Source organism: Cyprinus carpio, chromosome B14, assembly GCF_018340385.1.
Source record: "Cyprinus carpio isolate SPL01 chromosome B14, ASM1834038v1, whole genome shotgun sequence".
NCBI lineage: Eukaryota > Metazoa > Chordata > Actinopteri > Cypriniformes > Cyprinidae > Cyprinus > Cyprinus carpio.
In genome coordinates this window covers 16,482,472-16,507,538 of record NC_056610.1, presented here as the reverse complement: position 1 = coordinate 16,507,538, position 25,067 = coordinate 16,482,472, and the positions used below count along the sequence as shown (strand labels likewise).

General features: G+C 34.6%; 2 protein-coding genes across 5 annotated transcripts; one reads left to right on the top strand and one right to left on the bottom strand.

The window, feature by feature from the left end:
- Positions 1 to 156: 156 nt before the first annotated feature.
- On the bottom strand, positions 157 to 6,434 carry LOC109101511 (tetraspanin-7-like). The gene is made up of 8 exons (XM_042738248.1): positions 6,080 to 6,434; positions 3,535 to 3,723; positions 2,180 to 2,254; positions 1,982 to 2,071; positions 1,702 to 1,863; positions 1,527 to 1,610; positions 1,354 to 1,432; positions 157 to 1,199 (listed from the first exon to the last, which is right to left on the bottom strand). The coding sequence occupies exons 1-7, from the start codon at positions 6,164 to 6,166 to the stop codon at positions 1,364 to 1,366; spliced, it is 756 nt and encodes a 251-aa protein (XP_042594182.1). The 5' UTR covers positions 6,167 to 6,434; the 3' UTR covers positions 157 to 1,199; positions 1,354 to 1,363.
- Positions 6,435 to 8,795: 2,361 nt separating this feature from the next.
- On the top strand, positions 8,796 to 24,559 carry LOC109101518 (neuronal acetylcholine receptor subunit beta-2-like). Of its 4 annotated transcripts, XM_042738245.1 has the most exons (9): positions 8,796 to 8,906; positions 9,468 to 9,541; positions 10,158 to 10,294; positions 21,163 to 21,308; positions 21,394 to 21,438; positions 21,527 to 21,636; positions 22,278 to 22,984; positions 23,084 to 23,238; positions 23,540 to 24,559. In XM_042738245.1, the coding sequence occupies exons 3-9, from the start codon at positions 10,201 to 10,203 to the stop codon at positions 23,684 to 23,686; spliced, it is 1,404 nt and encodes a 467-aa protein (XP_042594179.1). In that variant the 5' UTR covers positions 8,796 to 8,906; positions 9,468 to 9,541; positions 10,158 to 10,200; the 3' UTR covers positions 23,687 to 24,559. The 4 variants fall into 4 exon arrangements, with proteins under 4 accessions (XP_042594179.1, XP_042594177.1, XP_042594180.1 ...); XM_042738243.1 differs by having other exon boundaries at positions 22,278 to 23,238; XM_042738246.1 differs by having other exon boundaries at positions 8,797 to 8,906; positions 10,185 to 10,239; positions 22,278 to 23,238.
- Positions 24,560 to 25,067: the final 508 nt, after the last annotated feature.

Genomic DNA, 25,067 nt, shown 5'->3' with positions numbered 1-25,067 from the left:
ATTAGCTATATTTCTATATATCATACGCCTGTCCCAAATGGCACACTTCGCCCTTATGGACCTGCTGATCCACTCTTCGTTGGTTCCTAACCCAGATTGCAAGATACAGTCGTATAAATAAATAGATAGCGCCATCTGGTGGTGCTACGTCTGAAGTCTATGCTCATATAAAAGTTTATTGTTCCTATGCATTTTACAATTTGCACAAAAATGACCAGGCTGTTGCCAGTCTGTCGTCTTACAAAGATACAACGTGTACATGCCCCAAAAGTAAACCCATATGCTGACAAAACGCAGAGGGTGGTTTATTTTATGACAAATGCTAATCGGTAGGATTATGTTGAAGTGACAAGAGAAAATAATTCTAGTTTAAAAAAATAATCTGGATTATACATCACCTTATTTGCCTTACAAATGCAAAGATGTCTTTAAATACAGCTCAACCCCTGTATAGATAATGGCGATATTTGTAGCTTTGTATGTACATGTTAAATATTGTTACCTGATCAACCTGGACGGCAAAAGATTTCACATTTTGAAGACAAAGACACACTATAACCTTTCTCTCACCATGACATTCAATAACCTTACAAATAACACTATAGCTGCTACATTAATAAAGACTGTAGAGAAATTGCAAATAACCACATTTTCACAGAAGCAATCCAAATGGCAATGAACATACATGTATTAAAACTAGTTCTTGAAAATAAACTGCTGGTGACATAAACAGAACTCCCTGTGTAACATGTTGAGTGGATAACATCTTAAATGTCTCAAATTATTAAGTCACTCAAAAATATCCTTTTTGGCAAATGTTGAACTTCAGTTGCATGCAAGAAATTGCACTACTTTTTTTTTTTTTTTTTTACTAGATGCAAAGTTTTAGCATGTGTTAATTCCAATGAAACAAAAGTCACTATTTACTGAATAACTGGTTCTTGGTTTAACACTGGCTAGAACACATGCACTTTCTACAAACTTCTGTATATCTGATCGCTGTTATATTTACACTCTTGCAAAACAAATGCAAATCGGTTCCTTGCCTTCAATGCACTTACAAACAAGAAATATTCTTTAAAAAGCATTCAGAAATTCTCTAAAATGAAAGGTTTAGCTAAGGCACACATACAAAACACTGAAACTAAATGGTTTCCCTTTTTATCAGGTTCAGCTCTCTGTGATCTCCAGTTGATATCCTGTAATCAGACAGAAGCGACAGTAAGAACCCTTAAATGAGAACCTAGTCATTTTTTATCAATCAAAATACTCATTAAATAACATGTAGTAGAACAACACAAAACTGTGCCATTTTACAGAAAAGAGCCTAACGGGAAGAGTAAGAAAGTATACCTGTGGATCACTACACCATCTCATATTGGTTGTTGGTGATATAGCGAGACAGACAAAATGCCAAGAATATCCCAATGAGCTGATGAGGAATTGAATGGAAAACATATATTATTAGATGCATTACAGACTAGATACATATACATATATATAAAATAACTGGACACAATGAATACCTGGAAGAACGCAATTCCAAAAGAAATTCCAGCAATAATTCCAAGATTGGCCTCCAAAGTTGTAGTCATCAGGGAGAAACAGCCCTACAAGAGAAGGATGTTTTTTTCCCAGAATTCAGAATAACTCTTATGATTTTGTTGATTTAGGAGTGTTCAGAAACAGCAGAGATCTTACCCGTTGATATACCACTGATGCAGCCGTGTTAAGATCTTTAAGTTCTGCAGAAGTGCAGTTTACACCAGCAGTCATGTTGCAGCAGCTTTTGGGGATGCCCTCTTTTTTGAAGTAATCCGTGTTAACCCAGCTGATGTAGTTCTTCTCTCCACAGCATTGCAGCTACAATTGACAAAATAAATAAATTACATTCCTCAAAATAACATTTAAGCAGATAAGTGAAGTTTGATGTAATGCCGATGCTTTGTACTGTATCCCAATAAAACAAATACATGCTTACTGTTCTCTGGATTCTGTCCAGATCTTCGTTGCCCTTACCACTGTAGACTGATTCAGCTTTATTATAGACACCTTGAAGCACTGCTTTAATCAAAGAAAATAAAGAAAAAATGTGAAAACATTATTTGGCTGCAGACATCAGATGTTATTTGAAATACTGTACGTAAATGTAAAAAAAAAAAAAAAAAAAATGAATTACCTCATGTCTGAAAATAAAGCCGGATATACCTGCCACTAGTTCAGCTAAGAACACAAGGATCAGGAACATAGCATACTACAAGGGAGGGGAAAATTTTTTTTGAAACAAAAATGTTCAAAACAATGAAATTTCAAGAAAAATGGTACAAAATAAGACCTGAAAATTTTAAAATACTTAAAACATACAGAAATGATCATCTACCTTGTAAGGTAAAAATAAATATTATATGAGCCGGTTTATTTTATATTTATGAGACTATTTTTTCCAACTGTTAATAAAAGTTACACTGACAAATCTATAAAAATTCAAATATACAGTGTAGACAAAACTATTCAATTAAGCAGTCATGAAGCAAGACTCCAGATGTTGGGCTGTAGAAATTAAGCTTTCATATCATAGATGAATACTCCTGAATACGACCTTTTAGTGACAACTCACTTTTTTGAAATCAGAATAGGTCACCTATGAAATTTGCTCAGATTCAATGAGAAAGTGTGTGTGTGTGGGGGGAGGGGGTGGTCTTGCAAGGGTACTTGTGATCTTACCGTGTTGGGTGAGGGGGTGGTATTGGATGGGTAATTGTTTTATTTCTTAGGGTTATTTTTAATCTTAAAAAGTCATCTATTTTTTTTTTCTTCAAGACTAAAAAGGTAGATTGGTTTTATTTGTATTGGAAAAGTAAGACTGATTACTCCTTGGCAACTGCTAGTTGGTCAAACTAGTTCTTAAGACACAGTCTTAACATGGTGGCTATGGAACTGGCCCCTGGTTGACTCAATAAGTTTTTTAATAGTATTTTCTTTACTCTTTATTTCAAAAACTGAGTTCTGAGATATGGGAACGGTGAAAAGATAGAGTGCAGACATTTTGCATTTTAGGTCAGCATTGCTAATCAGCCAATATTGTCTTAAATAGCCTTCATAGCACTTCATCTTTTATAACATGGGATTTTGACCGCATATATTTAATCTTGATTTTTGTAAAATGTTGCAAAAATATGTTTTTTTGGTTGTTTTTTTGGTGTGAAAAATTACAGGTTTGGACATTTAAGGTATAAAAAAAAGAATAATAATTAATAAAAGATTTTTTTTCCTCCCTTTTTTTCCTCAACAGGGTTGAGGGCTTAAATGACAATTTTTTAAGCGGACATCAAATGCAAACTAGCAATTTTTCATGATAGGTCAGTTCTGTGTCATATAAGATGACCTGTTTTTTTCTTTCTTTGATTTTTACAAAAAAAAAAGGACATATGTATTCTAATTGTAATCTACACATAGAATATGCTGTAACTACTCCCACATTTATGAATTTTATCACTCTCAGTTTTGAAATTTTGTGAAATCTCTAGAACTGACCAGCTTCAGCATCCATGGACTTCCACGGCAGGTAGCAAAGCAACCGAACAACCCGAAGATGATGATGATGGCTCCGGTCCCAATGAGGACATATGGTGCATTGGTTCTCTTGTCTGCAGTCAGAAGGAGGTCAAACTCCAGATTAACCTTTCCCCATACTCCAACAGCCAACAAGATCACTCCTGTGAACTACAAGAAAAGTTAAAGACTCTCAGACATATTCGATAAGTGTTTATGGATTTGCCTGAAGCGGGGTTTATACTTTCGCCTGGCTCCGCTTCGTGAGCCTCCGCTGACGAGGCTTTTATACTTGTCGCGTTCATCGTTGTACTATTCTTTAAAACGACAGGGGGCAACGAGGAGTAGTTGTCCTCTAAAACCATCTGGAATCACCGGTGAGAAGAAGTCATTTACCGGTACAAGTCTTGTAATGAATGAGTTGATGAATTAATTTCTTTATGTACAAACTTAAAACAATCTTAAACTATTGGCATTATTTTGCATCAAACACAAGACAACTTTAAGCAAATAGTGTATAATTAGGATCTAAATGAATTCTAATTTTATTTTTATACAATAAAAATAAAATGTACTTCAAATAAAAAGCCTTGGACAAACTATGCAAAAAAAAAAAAAAAAATTCACTATGCATTGTTTTCTGTCAAAAAGCACCTGATGGAGTTTGATCTTCACATTAAACTGCTTGTTCCACACAAACGCCGGCACAGACGTGCATGTGCGGCCAGAATCGCCCTGAACTCTTGCCTCTTCGGATGCAGAGCTGCACGGAAAGTTACAAAAAATGCTGTGCACATCGCCACGTGAAATGAGTTTGTGCGCGCTCAAAGCAAACTTCCGGCAACACCGCATTGACGTCATATTTTCCGCATATAAATCAGCCTTGAGGGATTATGGCACTGTGTCTTGCCCATCCGCATTCTTAATACTACCCTCGCAAACCTTATAATTACACTTCAGCTTCAAAACTCAGACAGTTTAGAGCATTAAAGGGATAGTTCACCCAAAAATTTGATGTTTATCTGCTTACCCCCAGGGCATCCAAGATGTAGGTGACTTTGTTTCTTCAGTAGAACACAAACCAAGATTTTTAGCTCAAACCGTTGCAGTCTGTCAGTCTTATAATATAATATAAGTATAATATAAGTGGATGAGAATCATGGCGAAAACATACAATAAAACTAAAAAAAAAAAACATACACAAACAAAACCAAATTAAACCCTGTGGCTCGTGCGGTAAGCAGATAAATTTCCATTTTTTGGGTGAACTATCCCTTTAAATAATAACAGGAAATCTGGGAGTTTTTATTTTTGTTTATTTTTTAATCTGGGAGTTTTTTTTTTATTTTATTTTTTTATCTGGGAGTTTCCAGACAACTGTCGTGAGCAAATACAAGCCTTGACCTATTTAGAAATAGGTCAAAATAAATAAAAGCCAAGTCAAGTCATTTTGGATAGCGCTTTTCACAAATTCACACTGTTTAAAGTGTCTTTACAGAACAACATGATGTTAATGTGTATTATATCTTAATATACTTCATATTTTATAGTCACAATTAGCAGATTTGAACTGGATGATAATATAGTTTATATTTTGTGACACTAATCAATCATGCAGTTGAGATTAACTGTATACTACATACGTAAAGTTAACTGTATGTATGTAGATAAAGATGGATATTTTATAGTAGTTGTAGACTGGAGTTATTAATTTACGTTATGCTATGATATTGATGACTTTGAAACCTGTATGTTTTTTTTGTTTTTGTTTAATTTACAATTTAATGTATAGTCTGAATGCACTGTAAGTCACTTTGGATAAAAGCGTCTGCTAAATGCATAAATGTAATGTAATGTAAATTTAAATGTAATAATTTGGTGCAGTGACCGGCCTATTTACTATTTGGTGATGTGTATTACTGCCAAGGGTAAATAAATGGCAGCGTTATAATTTCGATCATAAGCAACTGATTGTCTTGGACTATTACTTTATCCACATGACATTTTTTTCTGCATCGTACTTCGCACCCATTTAGTTCACGTTTGATCTCAGTTTCCTTATTGAATCTCTATACAGATCAATGTATTTGGACAGCGATCAAAACAGCTGTGACTATTCTTGCCAAAGTAGCGTTACACAAGGTTGCGAAATTTTGTATTTCTTCGTCTGTAATAAATTTTAACCAATATCCCCAAATTAAAGTTTAATTTCATACTTTTGATATATAAATTTTAAAATGCTGGGAAAATCCTTAAGCAAGCCGGTAACAATAAAAGGTAACGTAACTTAATCGACAGGGTCTGTGTAAATCTTTTTGTAAGTATTTTTGCTAATCAGAAGATAGTTCAACATCTGAATGATGTTTAGAAATGCATCGTATCTTTTCATAAAGAAATCTTATAAATCTGAACGAGGATTACACCAAGAGTTGGGACTGTTTGTTGACTGAGCCATTGTTCTGAGTGAGTTAGCTGTGCTGATAGCCGCCTCAAGCTAACGGCAAATCTGATGAAAACACACACTCACCCAGAAAATCAGACTGTACGAGATCAGAAACGTCTTCAGACATGTTATCACGGGCTTGGTTTGAAGCCGTGCGGACGGAGGGGACATTTCTGCTTTTGTTTTCCAAACGGATCTGGCTGGCAGCGGTACTTCTCGATGGAGGGCGCTGGAGGAAAAGTTGCGGAGCGGAGTGTGAGTTGGTAAAGTTTGTTTGGGAACTGAACGGTGATGATAGCGCTCTGGAGTCTGTCCCGACAGGAAGTCCTCCTACTAAGATAAAGGACTGGGGATCTAGGCTGCGTTCCAGTTCACTTTTTTATGCCTTTCACTCGCTAACTTCCCTCCGTCTCGTTTACTCGGATGTACGTCATTGATTACGTTGCATGAGTGCCCACTACTGGAGCAACCCGCAGTGAAATATTTGGGAATTCATAGAACAAAAATTAGTAGACAATTTCAGAATTTTTCTCAGAGGTTATTGAGAGCAAAATGTATTTTTAATAACTGGCTCCAAAGAGATTTATCAATTTCAGGCAGAGTTTACTTATCCAAAACAAAAGGATTATACAGATTTGTGTACCCTTCCCTGTCTTTAGCTGTAGATAATCACACCTCCAGAAATATAGATAAGATTTTTCTTGATTTTATCTGGAGCAATAAATCTCACAAACTGAAGAAATATGTTTTAGCAAACAAAAGGAGTGATGGGGGTCTCGAAGTCCTGAATTGTGATGAAACTAACAATACATTTAAAATTAATCAGTTAAAAAGATGTCATGGGTCAGATTCTTTGTGGTATTTTATTCCAAATAATATATTTAAGAGGGTAGGAGGCCTTTCTTTTTAGATGAAATGCAGTTACTACACTGGTAAATTAACTATTAAACTGGCTAGATTTCATCAACAAGCAAAAAACAAAACAAACAAACAAACAAACAAAAAAAAACATCCACAAAACCATCTTATGGAATAATTTGGATATTAAAATTAGAAATCGATCAATCTTTTTTGATAAATGGTTTAATAAAAACTATTTTTGTTGCTGATCTATTCAACTCTAATGGTGATTTGTTATCTTATGAATGTTTTATGAATATCCATCAATGTCCCGCTCCGTTTAAAGAATTTAACTCTGTTATAAAGGCGATTCCAGATGGATTAGTATCTCTAATGAAAGCTTCCCTTACCCATGAATGGTGCACAAAACAACTATCACAGTTATATTTGGGAGGTGTTTGGCTTTTAAGTAAAGAATGTTATAATACATTTATTCGTCAACTTTCTCAATCTTGAAACTCAATTTCTCCAAAAGGGAAAATTTTGGGGGGTTCTAAAATTGATAACATTAAATGGAGGAAAACGTGGTTATTACCTTATAAATACTGTATACCGAATAAAGTGAAAGAAGTGCTGTATGTAGGATTGGCACAGAGTGGTTGAACTAGGTATTGCAGTCCAAATTCAAAATATCGGAGAAGGTTTTTTTCACCCGGCCCCTCCTCCTCAGAATTGACGCATGCAGGTTGCCAGAGTGACGACACAAACAGGAATGAGTGCACTTGACTATGAATGAAATAAAATACGCAGTGGCGCGCCAACTGGCAACCCAGGGTCAAGAAAAACAACTGGGTAAACTGGCAGTATGCGGGTTTCACAAACCAAAACAAAGACCGACATTCCGGCCTGGAACACACATTTTCAAAGGAAAATAACTGACTGTAGCATTGTTTTTCAGATAAACAAATATGTTAACTTAGCATGTTTCTTAAATTTCTGCAAACATATTATGGTATTTTATGCTTTAGTAGAGTCAAAATCTTACATACAACATTTTCGTCAAAATTTTGTGATGTAGCTGATATACGTACCTTCTATAAACAAGAAAGTTAAGATATTTGTCATTTATTTTTCTCATGTAATGTTTCATCACTTTTCTGGAAAGATTTGAGTTCCTATTGTTTTTCTAAAGTTAAGGTGAATTGTAATTTACACATTAAGGATGTTGTTTGTTTTTTTGAAAACCAAAACAAATCTTTAGAATCAACTGTTAACTTTCTTATTCTTGCTGCAAAGTTCTGTTTTCACAAACAAAGATTTCTTAAGAAAATACCTACTTTTACAGATTTTTTTTATTGTGAAGTAGAACATTTAATTAAATCACTAAGAGTAATTAATAACAAGAAAATTATTTATTTTTTGAAGAGATATGATGAGATCTCTCATGTACCGTGATTAATACTTGTTTTGATGTGTTTTTTCCCCCTTTTTTATAATCCTCTTTTTTTTAGGCTACTTGTTCTGTTCCTGCTTTTTTTCTCTCTCTCTTCTCTTCCATTTGTTTAGATGACTTTGGATGTGTTGTTGATAGATTTTGTGTAATGTATGCAAAGTTGTATTTCATTAATTTCATCTTTGAATTTGCAATAAAAAATAAAAAATAAAGTAAAAACTACTAGCGGAACCCTTATGGGCTGAATCGGAGCGTCCTAATTAAGCCCCTGATCAACCGCGAGTTGGTTTATTGTTTACAGTTTTCCCCTCACGAATTAGTTTGGTGCAACATTCTGTTTGTATATAGGTAAGCTTGGGCTGTTACAAATGTAAAGTAATAATAATAATTTATATATTACAGAGATGTTTGGCGTGGGGATAAATTAAACGCGATCTGCGATGACGTCATAGTCGGGTTGCATTGTGGTCTGTAGAGTGGCCTGAAGTGTGCATATGAAGAAGCAGAGTCGCGCCCTCGGTCAGAATCGAGGGGTCGAGGGTATGTCCATGTAAACTTCCCTCGTCCACTTGACGAATTGGCATGCGCTTCAAAACGGCGGCGTGGATTCCCCTGAGGGTAAGTGCGTAGGGAAATTAGCGAGTGATTGTCTAAAAGTGAACGGAACGCAGCCCTAGTCTGGGAAAGCTATAAATACAACATTAAAATTGACATTAAAATAATCAAATAAATATCTATAAAACAATAATAAAAATGTACGTAACATAAAATTTCATAATATATACATAACAGAAAAAAATGTTTTGTGGACCGCTATTAATAATCTAAAAAGGGAAAAAAACGACAACTTTTATTTTATTTTTATTTTATTATTTTTTTATTTTTTTATTTTATTATTTTACAAACAAACATAAATTAGATTTATTAAATAAAAGTGAGACTTTTTCAAATTAGCTTATTTAAAAGTGAAATCAATCAATCAATCAATCAAATCATCAAGGCAAATAGAGTTTAACATTTTCCAACTGGCTAGTGTTAGGCTTAGATTTAAAACACCACTTATATGCTTCAAAAGCCATATATATTAAAATCGTTCACAGTAACAGTAAGATGTTAAGACTGAAATCTGAATCCTTATTTTCTAAGAAAGTACAAACGTGATTATTTTCACTGTTTTAGACAGTGTCCTGGACTGTATCTAGTTCACCACAAGGTGGCGCCATAAGAAAAGACGTAACTGTGCCAAGCCATGCGTAAGTAAATAAACCTTAAGTGTGCAGATAAATGATTATTATTATTATTATTATTATTATTATTATTATTATTATTTTTTATGAATTGGGAAAATCGACTTCTTTGTTGAAACAACATTATGTTCTTTTTATTACTCTTTAGGTAGATTTAGCTTTCCCCTGTGTTTTTCATTCCCTGTAGCAGTCTTCCAAATTAAGCATATTTTTTCACACAGTGTGATTTGGTTATTAGCAGATCTTACACGTGGTTTATTTTAAGCTCATCAAAACACACACACACACACACACACACACACACACACACACACAAAAGCTGTATAGTAGAATATGTTACACAGTTAAAGACTAGAGTGGGAATATTTATTATGATAGTAGTGATGAAATTGTCATCAACCTCTGATAAATTATATTAGCTTGGTTATTGGCAAGGATTTGTACGGTACAGTAAATATGTACACTGTTCAGTTAAAAACAATATTTATTTATTTATTTATTTATTTTTACATATGTTCATACATGGTCTGAAAGGTTTGTGCAATATTATTATTATATATATATATATATTTTTGTAAAGACATTTTTAAAACTGTCAATTGTTTTATTTCATTTGTCTCAGCTAGATGCATTTGGCTTGTGTGTTCAGCCCAAGCAAAGAATGAATGAAGCTGTTTTCACCTTCTGGAGATCAGAGGACTGAAGTGACTAACCATCACCCACCAGATGCTGAAGTGGTTTATCTTGGCTATGCGTTAGGTAAACTGCCATGTTCACTGCCAAGAACATGTTGAAAGTCCATGGATGAGTGCTTCTGCTTTGTAAACATAAGGCATCAGTATGGTGAGCTAATGTCTGTTAGCATTTAAATCTTTATACTGCAGTCTGCTTCTGTCCCCAAACACCTCCTATTGGGGGAATTGGAGCATGAGAGGGATGGCGAACCAGACTTCATGCTGCAGACAGTCAGAAAAGGGCAATACGTAAATGGCGGTGAATGTAGGTATGTTTATGTGTATGCAGTCACGCATTCATGTATAGATTTGCTCCACACATGCTTTATTGTGCTCAGAATAAAGCAAAGCGATTCATCAGCTTTGGGAAGATGTTTTAAGTTTAGATTTTTTGATCAAAATGCTCTGCAGTTTGTTAACACACAATGTTATTGTTAGGCTCAAAAAAGATATTTCAGATGTGTCCTCAAAAGGCTGCATATTAGAATAAACATGTAACAGAAGTGGATAGTGAATTGTTTGTGTATTTTATTTTTTATTTTTTTGTATCAGGTAACATTATGTGAGGTCCTCTTTCACTCAGACTAAATTAAATTAGCAGCCATTTACCCAACACTAATGGCTGTAACATTTGGGCATGGCTGAGTGAGAGAGCCTTGAGTATGTGCATGCTTGTGTATGAAAATGTTTGTGTATGCATGAATGGCTTAGGAAGTTTAAAAATCCATAGCCACTTTGTAGACTCACTGACTTTAATGCCTCCTTTGACTCCTTTGCATACTTTTGTCCTTTCTCGGTTTCTTGCTCTCATGCTTTCTTGATTTCTGCATTCACTGCAGAGGGTTTGTGGAAAGACGAGAGTCCTGTTTTGTCCTGTTCTAAAACCATAGCGTCAGGCCTCTGCTTTGTACCTCGCCTCAAGGGTCCACTGCTTTGCGACGTTTTGTGTTATGTCTTTCCTCATGAGATTTTATGTGTGACAGGGTGTGAGAGATTAATTTGCGTCCATGATTGGGGTTTTCATGGTTAATTAAGTTCATTGAAAGTTAATTAAGAAAACAATGCTTTTCTAGCGATATATTTATCCTTTGAAGTGAGCAGCTGAGAAACTGCAGTAAACTTCAATGAGCTCTCTTCATTCTGAACTTGACACTCATCTATGGATGAAGTCTTAAAGTCTTGGTTGCAATTTTTTGGGATATTTGCACCATCATAATTGGCCACAAAAAAATTGTACTGTTAATGTGACACATTGACATAAGCATGCTGTCCCAATAATGACTTGATACTAGACAGCCTACTATAGCCTATTCAGCCTCAATTAACAAGGAAAACAGTTGTGAAGGCCAAAACATTATATGGCAAAAAAATACACTTGTAGTCAAAGTTTTGAAATCTTTTGGTAAAAAGTTTCTTATACTCACCAAGGCTGCATTTATTTGATCAAACATACAATAATATTTCACATTTAAAAGATTTGATCCTTCAGAAATGATACTAATATATGCTGATTTGATGCTCAAGAAAAATGTCTTAATATTGTCAATGTTGAAGAACAGTTTTTACTGCATTTATTGTGGAAAGTGTTACACTACCATTTAAAACTTTTTAAAGCTTTTATTCTGCAGCAATGCATTAAATTGATCAACATTAAAGACTTAACAAAAGATTGTTATTTCCAATAAATGCTGTTCTTCTGAACTTTTTTCGACATTGATGATGATAATAAAATGTTTCCTGAGCACTAAATCAGTATATTAGAATGATTTCTGAAGAATCATGTGACTGAAGTCTGGAGTAATGACTGCTTTGTCATCACAGGAATACATTACATTTTCATGATACTAATATATGCTGATTTGATGCTCAAGAAAAATGTCTTAATATTGTCAATGTTGAAGAACAGTTTTTTAATCAAATAAATGCAGCTTTAGGTGAGCCTTGAAAAGAGGCTTCTTTAATCAAAATCTTAGTTATTCCATACTTTTGACCAGAAGTGTACATAGTAACACTGAACCATTGTTTTGACCAGTAGCATATAAAAGCCATGTCCCAAATTTCCCCAACATAATACTTATGGAAAATGCATTTTGGTTAAAATGTATCTTTATTATATTTATCATATAGGTGATTCTAGCTTGAATATGCTGTTGTGGATTCATTGTATTCACTTTATTTACTTTGTAGATAGCAAAAAGATAGCAAGTTTTGAGTTTTTATTATTTTTTAAGGTTTTTTTGTTTTTGAAATATAGATATAGATTTTTATTTTTGTTTATGTTAGTTAATGTTATTTAGATATAACCCTTCTGACAATGTCTCCCAGAAAGGAACTGAAAAACTAACTCATGTAAATGTGTATTAAGAGAGTTTCTTATGCTCCATGGTGCAGTACACACAACCAGCAAACTCTCCTCCCCCGTGACGCACACCTAGCCAATTGCTCATGCAAGACACAGTGGCAATTTGCAGTTCTTTTAACCATATGCACTTGAGCCAGTAATTATCATAACTTATGTTATCACACTGGGTCATCAACACCTGCTAAAATTGTGTATATATTTAAAACGACATTAAAATCGATGTCATTCGACAGGGTATGGGAAAGACTAATGGATTGTTGAAATATTTTTAATAATATGCCCTGTGGGCTGTGAACTGAAGAGGTAGAAGACTTGTTTTTATATAAGTTGATGGCTTGATTGCGCTCAAGTCTGCCGCGCGCGCAAGAGAAGCGCACAGTCTGCTTAGAGCGCGCGAGTCAGTTCGCGTGCAGAAGAGAAAATCCCAAAGACCTTTTATCATAACGCTCGTGTTTGTGGCTGATTATCACTGTAAAGGAACCGAACATCTCTCCAGGCGTAAGACACGCTCGAATTGTTCACAATCTCAGGGCATAAGATTGCGTTGTTGCGTACTTAAATCTTTTTGGGACTGTCGTTGTGAAGTGTGCGGGGAAAATGGATCTGTAAAGACGCGATCTTTGCCTGTCAGTTGATGTAAGTGTGGACGGAGGGGCTCCTGCAGGAGATGGCAGCTCCGATGGCTTCAGGACTTTGGTTTGTTGCGCTCACCGTGGCGAGTAAGCATGCAGCTCTTTTTTTCATTGATGGGTGTTACTTTCAGTGATCAGTTGCTTTATCATTAAAGCTTAGGATCTTAACTTCTGTTAGTTTAATACAATTAAGTCTTAAATGCGCTTAATTATTTATGTTATATTTTTAGTTAAAACTTAGTGAAAGAGTGTTTTACGTCTGGTCGCAATAGTGACAGTCAAAATCACAAATTGCGCAGTTGTTTAAAGACAAAAAGACAACTGAAAACGATAAATAAGCAAAATTAAAAACAATGGGGAAAATACAAATGTCTAAAAAAATACAATTAGCTAAATAATTATTTAATTGAATCAAGGTAGTTACAGTGTAAATCAATCAGTTATTTAACACTGACTCGTCACAAATGTGACCAATGAGATCTTTGTATATTATGAGTATGACTTGAGCTGGATCAGTTTTATTGAATTTATAATAATTTATATAATCAATAGCTCTTTCAATAGGCTACTAAATATATATATATATATATATATATATTATATATATATATATATATATATATATATATATATATATATATATATATATATATGTGTGCTAAATATGGTGGTTGCAACTGTATTATCAGAGGTAGTGCTTGCTTTTGTGAAGCTTTGATACAGAACTAAATTTCAGGAGGGAAAACAAGCATTAAATAGCTCGGTGACATTGTTTACACTAGACATGGAGAAGATGCACATGAAATCAATACAACCTGTGCTTTTATTTATAGTTGAAAACTCATGGCTCTCATCTCTCTTTAGACCTGTAACCAGTGGCATTAAGGGGTTAAATTGGGTCAGTCCACATAATGGCACGTTCTCTGTGCCCCATAGCTCAGTTCACTCACAGATCTGTTTCCAGCTGTGAAGCATCACTTCAGTGCCCACACAGCAGAGAGTCTTTTGTGAGTGCATCATGTTTCACTGAGTATGAAGGATGACTATTACTTAATATCATTGATCAGTCTCACACTGAACATGAATTAGCTGTTAGATAATTTACAATGAATAGGTATATAGAATAGACCCTTCATCAGGGTTGCATGGTCATGTATTTTCTTGATCTCTGTGTAGTAGTGAAGGGAAACTTTGGCAATTCAGTATCATAGTGTCTTTTTCAGTCCATTTTAGGGCTTGCGTGGTGATAGCGTTTGTGTATATCTGTGTGTGTTTTGGTTCTTGAGGCATGCTTATGCTAACTCTGTCATAACTCTGATTAGATCTTTTGCTCAGTGAGTCAGAGCTGCAGAGAGGGTCTCTTAAACACATTCATATACATGTGCGCACACACATATACAGAATAAACATAGACTTAAGAAGTTGTTGTTGCTTTGAAGGACAGCTTTTTTGAAGTCTTGTTTGTGCACAAAACTCGATTTAATATATTTTGTTATTAAATACCTGAATTGAGTCGTTTTATTGCTTCCATGTATTATCAAACCATGCAGTTGCACATAGTGTGTTGCACACATATATTATGGCTGGCTGAAGTAAAAAAACAAAACAACAATAACAACAAAAAACTGATTTGGCGCATAGAGGCAGTGTTTAAGTGAGCTCTATTAATTACTTTTTATTACACCTTGCATTCTAACAAAAAGTAAAGTAAGCCCTTGTTAAAGCTATGGATAAGGACTGGGCTCTATTTCCAACTGTTGTGATTGCCACTAGCAGTATTGATCCCAGTATCACTGCTTCCATTAATGATTTTTATTGCTGAAGTGTTTCCACACATTAAGCTGTGAGTCAGTTACACAGAAGTAACCAAGGTCATGACATGAGCAATCAGATATGTACACTACATTTGACAATTTTAATTTAGCTGACAATTTGATCCAAAACAACTTACAAATGAGGAATACAGCAAGCAATTCATTATAAAGATGCAAAAAACAAAACAAAAAAACCCCCCCGCAAAAATCATGAGAAGTGTACAGCATTTCGGATTATAAACAAATAATAATAATAATAATAATAATAATAATAATAAAAAGAACAGTACAAAAGGTTGGGGTTGGCATGATTTTAAAATGCTTTTTTTGTAAGAAATTTCTTATGCTCACCAAAGCATTTGTTCTTATTATTATTATCTATGTGTGATCCATTTTTTCAACATTCTTTGTAAATGTGAAGTGAAAAAGAAGAAAAAACAGCATTTATTTTAATTTAATGCATTCTTGATGAATTAGTTTATTATATTTTTATAAATGTAGTGTAGTTTTAAAGTATTAACACATTAAAACCTCAAAAAAGCTTGAAAAAACACGCTCGGCCCAATAAATAGAAGTTAGGCTACCTAAACCAGGTTTTGTATAATATGTTGAAAAGAATAATTGAACAAGCTGTCTGCTTAATGTGTAATTATGGGGTTTCAGTCTCTGTAGGAATTGTGAAACATGTTCTTGGAAAAAGTGTGATATACTTAAACCCCCACACAGTCCCAGATTCTTAAACTAATGCAAGCTGAAATGGGGAAAAGCCTTCAGCAGAAAGAAAGCATCTGAGCGAGGGTGTGAGAAAGACTGAAACATGCTCTTTTAAGGGAACCATGAAGTGGATTTGACTCTCTCACACACTGAAATGCGGCACTAGGGTAACTGTTGGGCCATAGCTAGTGAATATATATATATATATATATATATATATATATATATATATATATATATATATATATATATATAGGTAAGTTGTTTGATGCTGTGGAGCTTGGTTGCAGAAGGAGTAGCTTTTAATAATTTAGTTGGTGGATATTTATGCTACTCAAACACTGATACACTGGTTAAGCACTGCCCTGTCAAAAAGAAGAGCAAATCTGTATTTAACTTTGAATGGGAAGTGTTTATGTGTGTGTGGCTGTGTGTTGATGCTAATATTGAATACTATGTTATTATTTGTATCCCTAGTAAAGTATTCTGAGAGATAGACTAGGTCTGTGTGTGTTTGTCTGGGTTGGTGAGTGTCTGCTGCTGCTGCTGTCTGTGTGATGAGGCAGATTTTTTTTTTTTTTAGTGCAGCTGAATTATTCACAGAGTTAAAGTGCACCGGGGTGGAAAAGCTCAGAGCATGCAACTGTGAGTGTGTGTGTTGTTTTGTATAATCTTGAGATTGTGTGTGTGTTTCTTTCCAAGTCCCTGTCCTGCCTTGGTTGTTTAGGAGTGTGTGTTTTGGTGAAGAGCCCTGAAGCAGGACATGGGGCTTGTCTGATTAAGTCGGGGGTTTAGTAACACTTTTTTTCATAGGGTATTCCACAGATATTAGTCACCACTCTAGACAGCATCCTCCATAGTCATTTTAAACAAGACAGATGTTATAATCTCGAACCAATGTTGTACTGAGTTTTTTCTTTTTATAATTATTATAATGGGTAACTGTGTTAATTAATTAGCTTAATGAATTTAGTCGTCACTTTAGTGGAGTCTCAGTTGGATGCAGTTGCTCTAAGAAAGGAAGTACAACGATTGACAGTTCAGTTGTGCATCAAAAGCACAAAGATGTGTTCCTTCATACAGATTTTGGAGAAACATTTGACATTACAGTGCAAAGTTTAGATATGAATTTAACCTTTAATGTAATGTTTTTTTTTAATATATATAAATAAGTCTTGATTTTTCTAGACAAATAGACTGATCAAATACACTGGTGTTGAGAACAGTTTTCATTTTTTCATAATTATAGAAGCCACTTATAAAATATAATAATAATTGTAAAAAATAAATAAATGAAGTTTCAAATAAACAGTTTAAAATCTCACATTGGGAGATACTGTATAAAGTTATAATTGTGAGTTATAAAGTCACATTGTGAGACACAATTGGGAGAAGTCCAAACTGGTAGTGACAATTCCAAGAAATAAATCACACTTGTGAGATAAATAGTTGAAGTGACTTTTTTATTTTTTACTCTGAAGCAGAAAATATGGAAGCCCGTTTCTGCCATGGTATAAAAAAAGAAAAGAAAAGAAAAAAAAAGTTAATTGTGAATTTTATTTCACACTTAATTTTTCCTGCAATTCTGAGTTTATCTTGCGATTCTGAAAAGAAAGTCAGAATTCTGAGCTTACATCTTGCAATACTGACTTTTTTTTTCTCTGAATTCTGAGTTTACTTTAAGTGATTTTTAGTTTTTTTTCTCAGAATTGCAGATTTATTTTATTTGTGAAGAAAAAAGAAGTCAGAAATTTGAGATTAAAGTCACCTTTTTTTCTGTGGTGGAAAGACGCTTTCATAAGAAACAGGCTTCCATACAGAATTGCTCATAAATCAAAAACTGAAAAGGCTTAATAGGTCATACATATTTTTATATAAATTAAAATTAAATTAAATTAAATTAAAAAAATATAATATAATATAATATAATATAATATAATATAATATAATATATATATAATATAATAATATAATAATATATGATATAATGTAATATAATATAATATATAATATATTTAATATAATATAACAGTTATGTTATACAGTAGTTATATGTTTTTAATATGCAAGTAAACAAACCAACAACAACAAAAAACACTTCCTTCAAAGAACATTTTTTTTTGTAATAATATTTCTAGTAATCTGATTTTTAAGATGTTCCGATATGTTACCCATAATGCGTAACCTGAAACAATTACTTCTGTGTTTAGTGTTCATTTATGGTCATATCATTTTGCTCACTAAACCCTCATTATGATAATTACTGTCAGACTCTGCTTTCATATATGCTGTAATATGAGCGCTTGTGATAAAGAGAATGTGTGCTGATGGCGCAGTGATGGGCTGAACCGCTGACTCATGTTTGGCATTAAAGAATGATCGTCCCCATGGGGTCTTAATGAGAGATGTGGCATAGGGCTTCTGTGACCCTCTGCATGCTGTCCGTGAATCATGAGGATTGTTGCTTCGGTGCATCTTATTTACAGATGAATGGGGCTCATTATGTAACTATCTGGATTCCTAATAATGTATGTGTTAATTCTTTTGAAGGGATAATGAAATTTGACCTTTATGAGAGATATTTACCAGAGGTTGCATCAACGTGTGCTTAGAAAGATTCATTATTTTGCTGAAATATTTGTAGCAGGGCTGTCAGTTGAATAAATCAGTTAATTATATGATTAGTGGATTAATTCATTTGATATATCACTATCTGCTGAGAAAAGACAGGTCATAAAACATTGAATGGACATTAAAGTGTAGCTTTAAAGGTTAATAAAGTGTTTATTTATAAGTGCACATACACAGTCTGACGCCTCTGCTGTTTTGAATAATAACCTCCAAAAATGTGTTCTCAGAAATGGTTGTGTATGAAAACTTTCCCTCTCAGCTTTGGGAAATTCTTGGAGAGTTTCAGATTGGTTCTGCTTGGTTTGCTCACATGGCTCCCAAAATGGCTTATCACGGCATTCATTTAATGTTTCAGCTGTACTTGTTGAGCTGTTAGTCAGATGGAGTATGTCTCACTGAGCACAGGCTGAGTGATTGTGTGTTGAATGCTGACTGCTGCCCCAGTGCTTCTGCTGTCAACTTTAATCTTGTAGTCTCTGTACTCATTGTCCCCACAGTGCACTGCTTGTCCATAGAGTGATGTCATTTGTCCTGACTTGCTGTCCCTTAGAGACAGTGGCACAGAAACACCAGTAGAGTTTTGGGCTTTCTCTTTTCTTCTTTCTGAAACTTACTTTTTGGCCTGCCTGTTCAAAATTACCCTGTAGTTGCATGTGCCAATGATGAGTAAATGTAGAAAATCTAATAAAATCAATCATAAAATGTTTTTATTGGCCATGTTGTTTCCTTAAAATATAGTTCTGCCTCTGACTGTATATATTTATAGCAGAGTCATGAAAACAGTAGAAAATTTGATAACTTCTAATGATTAATTTTCCTTTAATGTAAAAGCTGTTAGAAGACACACAACAGTAAGATTGTCATCACACAGGGTAAAACAACTTCCCAAATGTTTCTCGAAAATTTTTAGATTTTACCCCCACCTTGTTACACTTGTGGTGTTCAGAGTCAAAAAAGACTTGCCTACAAGAAATTGCCTATGAATTTCTCATTATGCAATATTATTTCCAAATATTGGATTCAATCTATTTATGAGCTGCTTTTCTTTTACATTTTCACAGGTTTTATATTTCTTTTTGGAACTAATTAATTGTAGGCATAATTGATCTGACCTTTTTTAGTTTTTGACTAAGTATTGACAAAATTATCTGCAAATAAGTTTTTGTTTTTGTTTTTTAACTAAAAAAATGAGACCCATAAGCTCAGGTCAATGTATCAATTTGCATAAGAATGAGGTCTATAAACTATCAGTTGTAAAAAGAAATACAAAAACCTGTGCTAATTGAAAGAAAACACGTTGATAAATGATTGAATGCGATTTAGTGATAATATAGCATAATGAGAAATTGACCAGAAACCCCAAATTTATTATTTTTTTTGCAAAACACAATTGTTAAAATATATGTAAATTATAAAAAAATATTTCAATTATTTACCAACCAAAACCCATTTTGCCCAATTTGTCACTTGTGTTCATTTGTTAATGTTGTGTAAATTTTGCATGGTGTTACAAATTCTTTGTGGATTACATATGTGCAAGGCTGCAGATACACGGTGCAACATTTTGAGCAATGTTGCCGGGCAACTTTGGTTAATGTTGCTGTCGGTGGGCAACCAGGTGAGACACAGGGCTCACAACCAATCTAAAGTATCCAGATAGAAATTTATTACCCATTCTCATTGAGAAAGTGACCAAGCAAACCGTTTTTTTTTTTTTTTCATAATCGTCATCCTTTCCTATCAAAATGCTTGCTATGGATGCAAAAATGCAGAAAATCGAACCTGATCCAAATTTTTTAGGACAGACGAAAGTTTCAGAGGCAGTGTGTAAACAGGATTGACATGTTGAAAATTTCAGACTCAGTGTGCAATGACCTTAAAGGGTTAGTTCACCCAAAAATGAAAATTAGGCTGTGTTTTACTCACCCCAGAGGCATCCTAGGTGTATATGACTTTCTTCTTTCAGACAAATCCAGTCGGAGTTATATTAAAAATTAAAAAGTTATATTGTCTTTGATCTTTCAAGTTGTTTAATGCCACTCAGCGGGTGTTTGTGCTGCGCATGCGCATGCGCTGGTGAGTCTTGTCAAAACCAACATTTGTTTACAGGATCAAAGGAAGCAAAGTTTCCTTTCTTTAGCAAAGGAAAACCAGTCTACTCTTGGCTTATATCGAAATCCTCTGACATTCTTTACAAATCCTCTTTTTGTACTTCTAATTAGTGACCATTTTTTTTGTTTTGTTTTGATTTCTGTGTGCGTCACTTTTGAGCGATGCATGTGCAAAGCCGACCTCATACGCCTCATACAGGGAAGCTAGATTAAAGTGATTATTAAGTTTTGAATATGGATATTTTTCATACAAAAATGCATCGATTCACTACAGGAGGACTTTGTTCACCCGCTGGAGCTGTGTGAGACACTTTTTTTTAATGGATGGGTGCTTTTTATTTAACTTCTTTTGGACTGATGCACTGCAACATCCACTGAGTGGCATTAAACAGCTTGAAAGATCAAACACAATTTTTAATATAACTCCAACTAGATTCATCTGAAAGAAGAAAGTCATATACACAAGATGCCTCGGGGCAAGTAAAACAACCTAATTTTCATTTTTGTGTGAACTAACCCTTTAAGTCATTTAGATAAATCCCAAGTAATCCCAAGTAAATTCATTTCTTCCATTCAATTCAAAACCTTTTCTTAAACATTTTTAACCTGTTTAACGTCCCGTTTTTCAGCTGTATGGTGTGCAGAGGTGGAGGAACGTTTAGTAAACTACTTACTCTCCCCTGACCGATACAACAAACTGATCCGTCCGGCAGTCAACAAGAGCCAGCAGGTCACCATTGCAATCCAAGTGTCCCTTGCCCAGCTCATCAGTGTGGTGGGTAGTTGAAACATGAAGAGCTTCCACACATGGCACATTTTATTAATTCAATGTTTATAACATGTTCATGTTTGTATTTCAGAATGAGAGAGAGCAGATCATGACCACAAACTGTTGGCTCTCTCAGGTAAGAGAAGTGGAACTTTTGTGTTTGGGTTGAAATTTAAATAAATAAATGTCTTTAAAAGTCTTTCTAAATTATGTGTCTTTTGCAGGTATGGAATGATTACCGGTTGATGTGGGATCCAGAGGAGTATGAAGGGATCAGGAAAGTTCGCCTTCCCACCCAGCATATATGGCTGCCTGACATTGTCCTGTACAACAAGTGAGAAATTTTCCAGCCCTTCTGTTGTCTTTTATTCACACTCATGTTGTTCCAAACCTGACTATTTTTTTTTTGTGTTGTAGAAAACAAAAGAGAATATTTTTAAGAATGTTGCAACTGTATTTGCTGATACACTGAAAATCTGTGGGGCCAAGAACCACACTGGATCTCAGTGTCTTTCATTGCATGACCAAAAAATTCAAAATATCTTAATGTGTGTTGTAGAAGAAAAATCATGCAGATTTGGAACGAAATGAGGGTAAATGATATTAATTTTTTGCTGAACTATCCCTTTAGATAATTTACAAGAGGTTTTATTTATTCAAAGGTTAAATCCTTATAAAAAATACAGGTTGCAGCAGGAGACTTATTTTCTAATCTTTTTATAATGCTGCATCAATGCAGGATTTGGACAGGGTTTCACCTTTACCAAGGACAGAGTTACTGCGTTAATCTCAGGAACTGAGACTGAGATTAGAATGACAGTGTTTTTTGCCTGATGATGAGCTGGCACTCGGGATAAGAGTATCAGATTTAACTTTCCTTTATTATGCACTTTATCATGCACACAAGCAAAAAAGAATACTTTGCTTTTTAGATTTAAAACAACAAATTTAAAACAACGTGTTTGTCATTTTTAGTGCTGATGGGACATATGAAGTGTCTTTCTACTCCAATGCGGTCGTGTCAAATAACGGTGAGGTTGCCTGGCTACCACCAGCCATTTATAAGAGTGCCTGTAAAATTGAGGTCCGGGACTTCCCCTTTGACCAGCAAAACTGCACACTCAAGTTTCGCTCATGGACTTATGACCACACAGAAATCGACCTCATCTTGCTGTCGGACTTTGCCAGCCGAGATGACTTCAAGCCAAGTGGCGAATGGGATATTGTGTCCTTGCCTGGTCGCAAAAACGAAGACCCAAATGATGCCACATATTTGGATATAACGTATGATTTTATCATCAGACGCAAACCGCTGTTCTACACCATTAACTTAATCATCCCATGTATTCTCATCACTTCACTGGCCATCTTAGTTTTTTACCTCCCATCAGACTGTGGGGAGAAGATGACTTTGTGTATCTCTGTTCTTCTGGCCTTAACTGTGTTCCTCTTGCTTATTTCCAAAATCGTACCGCCGACCTCACTCGCTGTGCCCCTCATTGGAAAGTACTTGATGTTCGCCATGGTCTTGGTGACTTTTTCAATTGTTACAAGTGTGTGTGTGCTAAACGTGCACCATCGTTCCCCAAGCACACACACTATGCCCAAGTGGGTCAAATACTACTTCCTGTTCCGTTTGCCTGGTTTCCTATTCATGCGACGACCGGGAGAGTCCAACAAACGTAAGAAATTTAACAGGAAGCACCAGCAGTGCTCTTCATCTGATCTCCCAGCAAAAAGTGAGGTGGATGAGACTGATTCCACCTTCTTTGTCAATGAAGAGGCCAAGCACATTGGCTGGAGACCTGGCGAGTTGCAGGAAAGCACAGAATTTCGTAAGCGAATGGCGGTAAAGTGCTCTGCAGACATGGAGGAGGCTGTGAAGGGGGTCCGATATATCGCTGACAAGTTGAAGAATGAGGATGATGATGAAGGGGTGAGTGTTGAGTTTCACTTAAATTTAAAAAAAAAAAAAAAAGAATAATAATAAAAAAAAAGATATAGTTATATATATATTTTATTTATGCAGTAATTGTTTAAAAAACATGTAGTTATTATATATTGATATTGAAGACTGGAATAACAGCTGCTAAAAATTTAGCTTTGTCATCAAAGGAATAAAACTCATTTTAAAATATATAAAAAATAGAAAAATCTTAACTCCAAACTTTTGAATGGTAGTGCAGATATATCAAACATAAATTCAAATGAAACTGCATATTCTCTCTTTCTCACAGATTATCGAGGACTGGAAATATGTGGCTATGGTGATCGACCGTCTGTTTCTGTGGATCTTTGTTTTAGTGTGTGTTGCAGGAACCATCGGCCTCTTTATGCAGCCGCTCTTCAAGAGCTATAACACACCCGCCATGGATGATTTGTAGAACACATAAAGTCAGACCAGCTAAAACCCAACCCATATGGCTGTTTATTTTCAGTGCACAACCTGGTCTTATCACAAACTTGACATGACAACCTTCTTATTTCAATAAATATTGTAGCAAAAAGCCCAACAATGGACTTCAAACCTGACACATTTCATAAAGTGTTAAGCTCTGCGTGCCATTCAATGCACAATGTCACAAAATTCTTAGATGCCGTTGAGTCAGAACACAATACTGGACACACACTGAATATTTAGCTGCCCTAACACTGACCCGAACTCAAAAACCCTTCAGAGCTGTCATTCAACCACAACATTTAGCCCTGGAGGCCTCAACATTCTCTAACCTCTCATAGAAAATGAAGCTCAAAATCCCAAAATGGCTCTAAACCAACTCTCCCTTGACTTGATTTGTCAAAACTGAGTGTTTTTCTTAAACATATTCAGATTTTCTGAAATTTCCAAATGTTTGTGTGCAGGATGCATTCAAATCTGCACACTTCTACAAAAAAAAACAAACAAACAAACATTTGTTTACATCAGAGAACCTCATCATAAAACTGTAATGTGTTTAAGGTGCTTTGACACATCAGGACTTAAGTATGTACTGTGTCTTTAAAAACGTCAATCCTAGCTCAATAGCAATGTGGGTATTTATTTTAAGTCAAATAATAAGCTTTTTACTGGACTTACACCTTAACATACTCTACACACATCTGCATGCACTGTTCTTTAATACACATTTTCACATAATTTTTCCCCTTATTATACTTAGATTGGTTTAAATATTACATGAACAGCATCTTGCAGCAGCATTTTGATTGACCTTTACAGACAGATTTTTGAACATGTGCTGTCGTTGGAATGATTGATGAGTACTTCTTATATAATTATTATCATAATGTTATTTTATTATGATGGTTATGTGATGTAGAATAAAATAAAATCATAAAATTTTTTTTGTCACTTTTGCACTTTAATTTACGTACATTTTGCTGCTAATATATGGTTACAGATGAATTTTTATATGCAGTTTATGAATATATATATTATTAGCAAACAGCTGTGCTTATCTGTTTTTGATAATATTGGCTTAGTAATGTTTCTATGCTGTTTGCAACAAAATGATTAATTGTCTTTAGCACAATATTTAAAGGAATAGCTCAGCCAAAAAATAATTTTGATTTTTAGCAAATATTCATTTTTGGGTGAACTGTTCTTTTAAAACCTCTGGGTCATTAAAACCCTAAAATAACTTTAGAAAGTAGAATCTGTTGAAACAGTATTTTTTTCTATGCTTCCACATTAGTGCTTGTAACACTACACTGGTAAATAAAATCAAAGCATGCATCTGCTGTGCAGAAGGGGGTCTTTTCACCTTC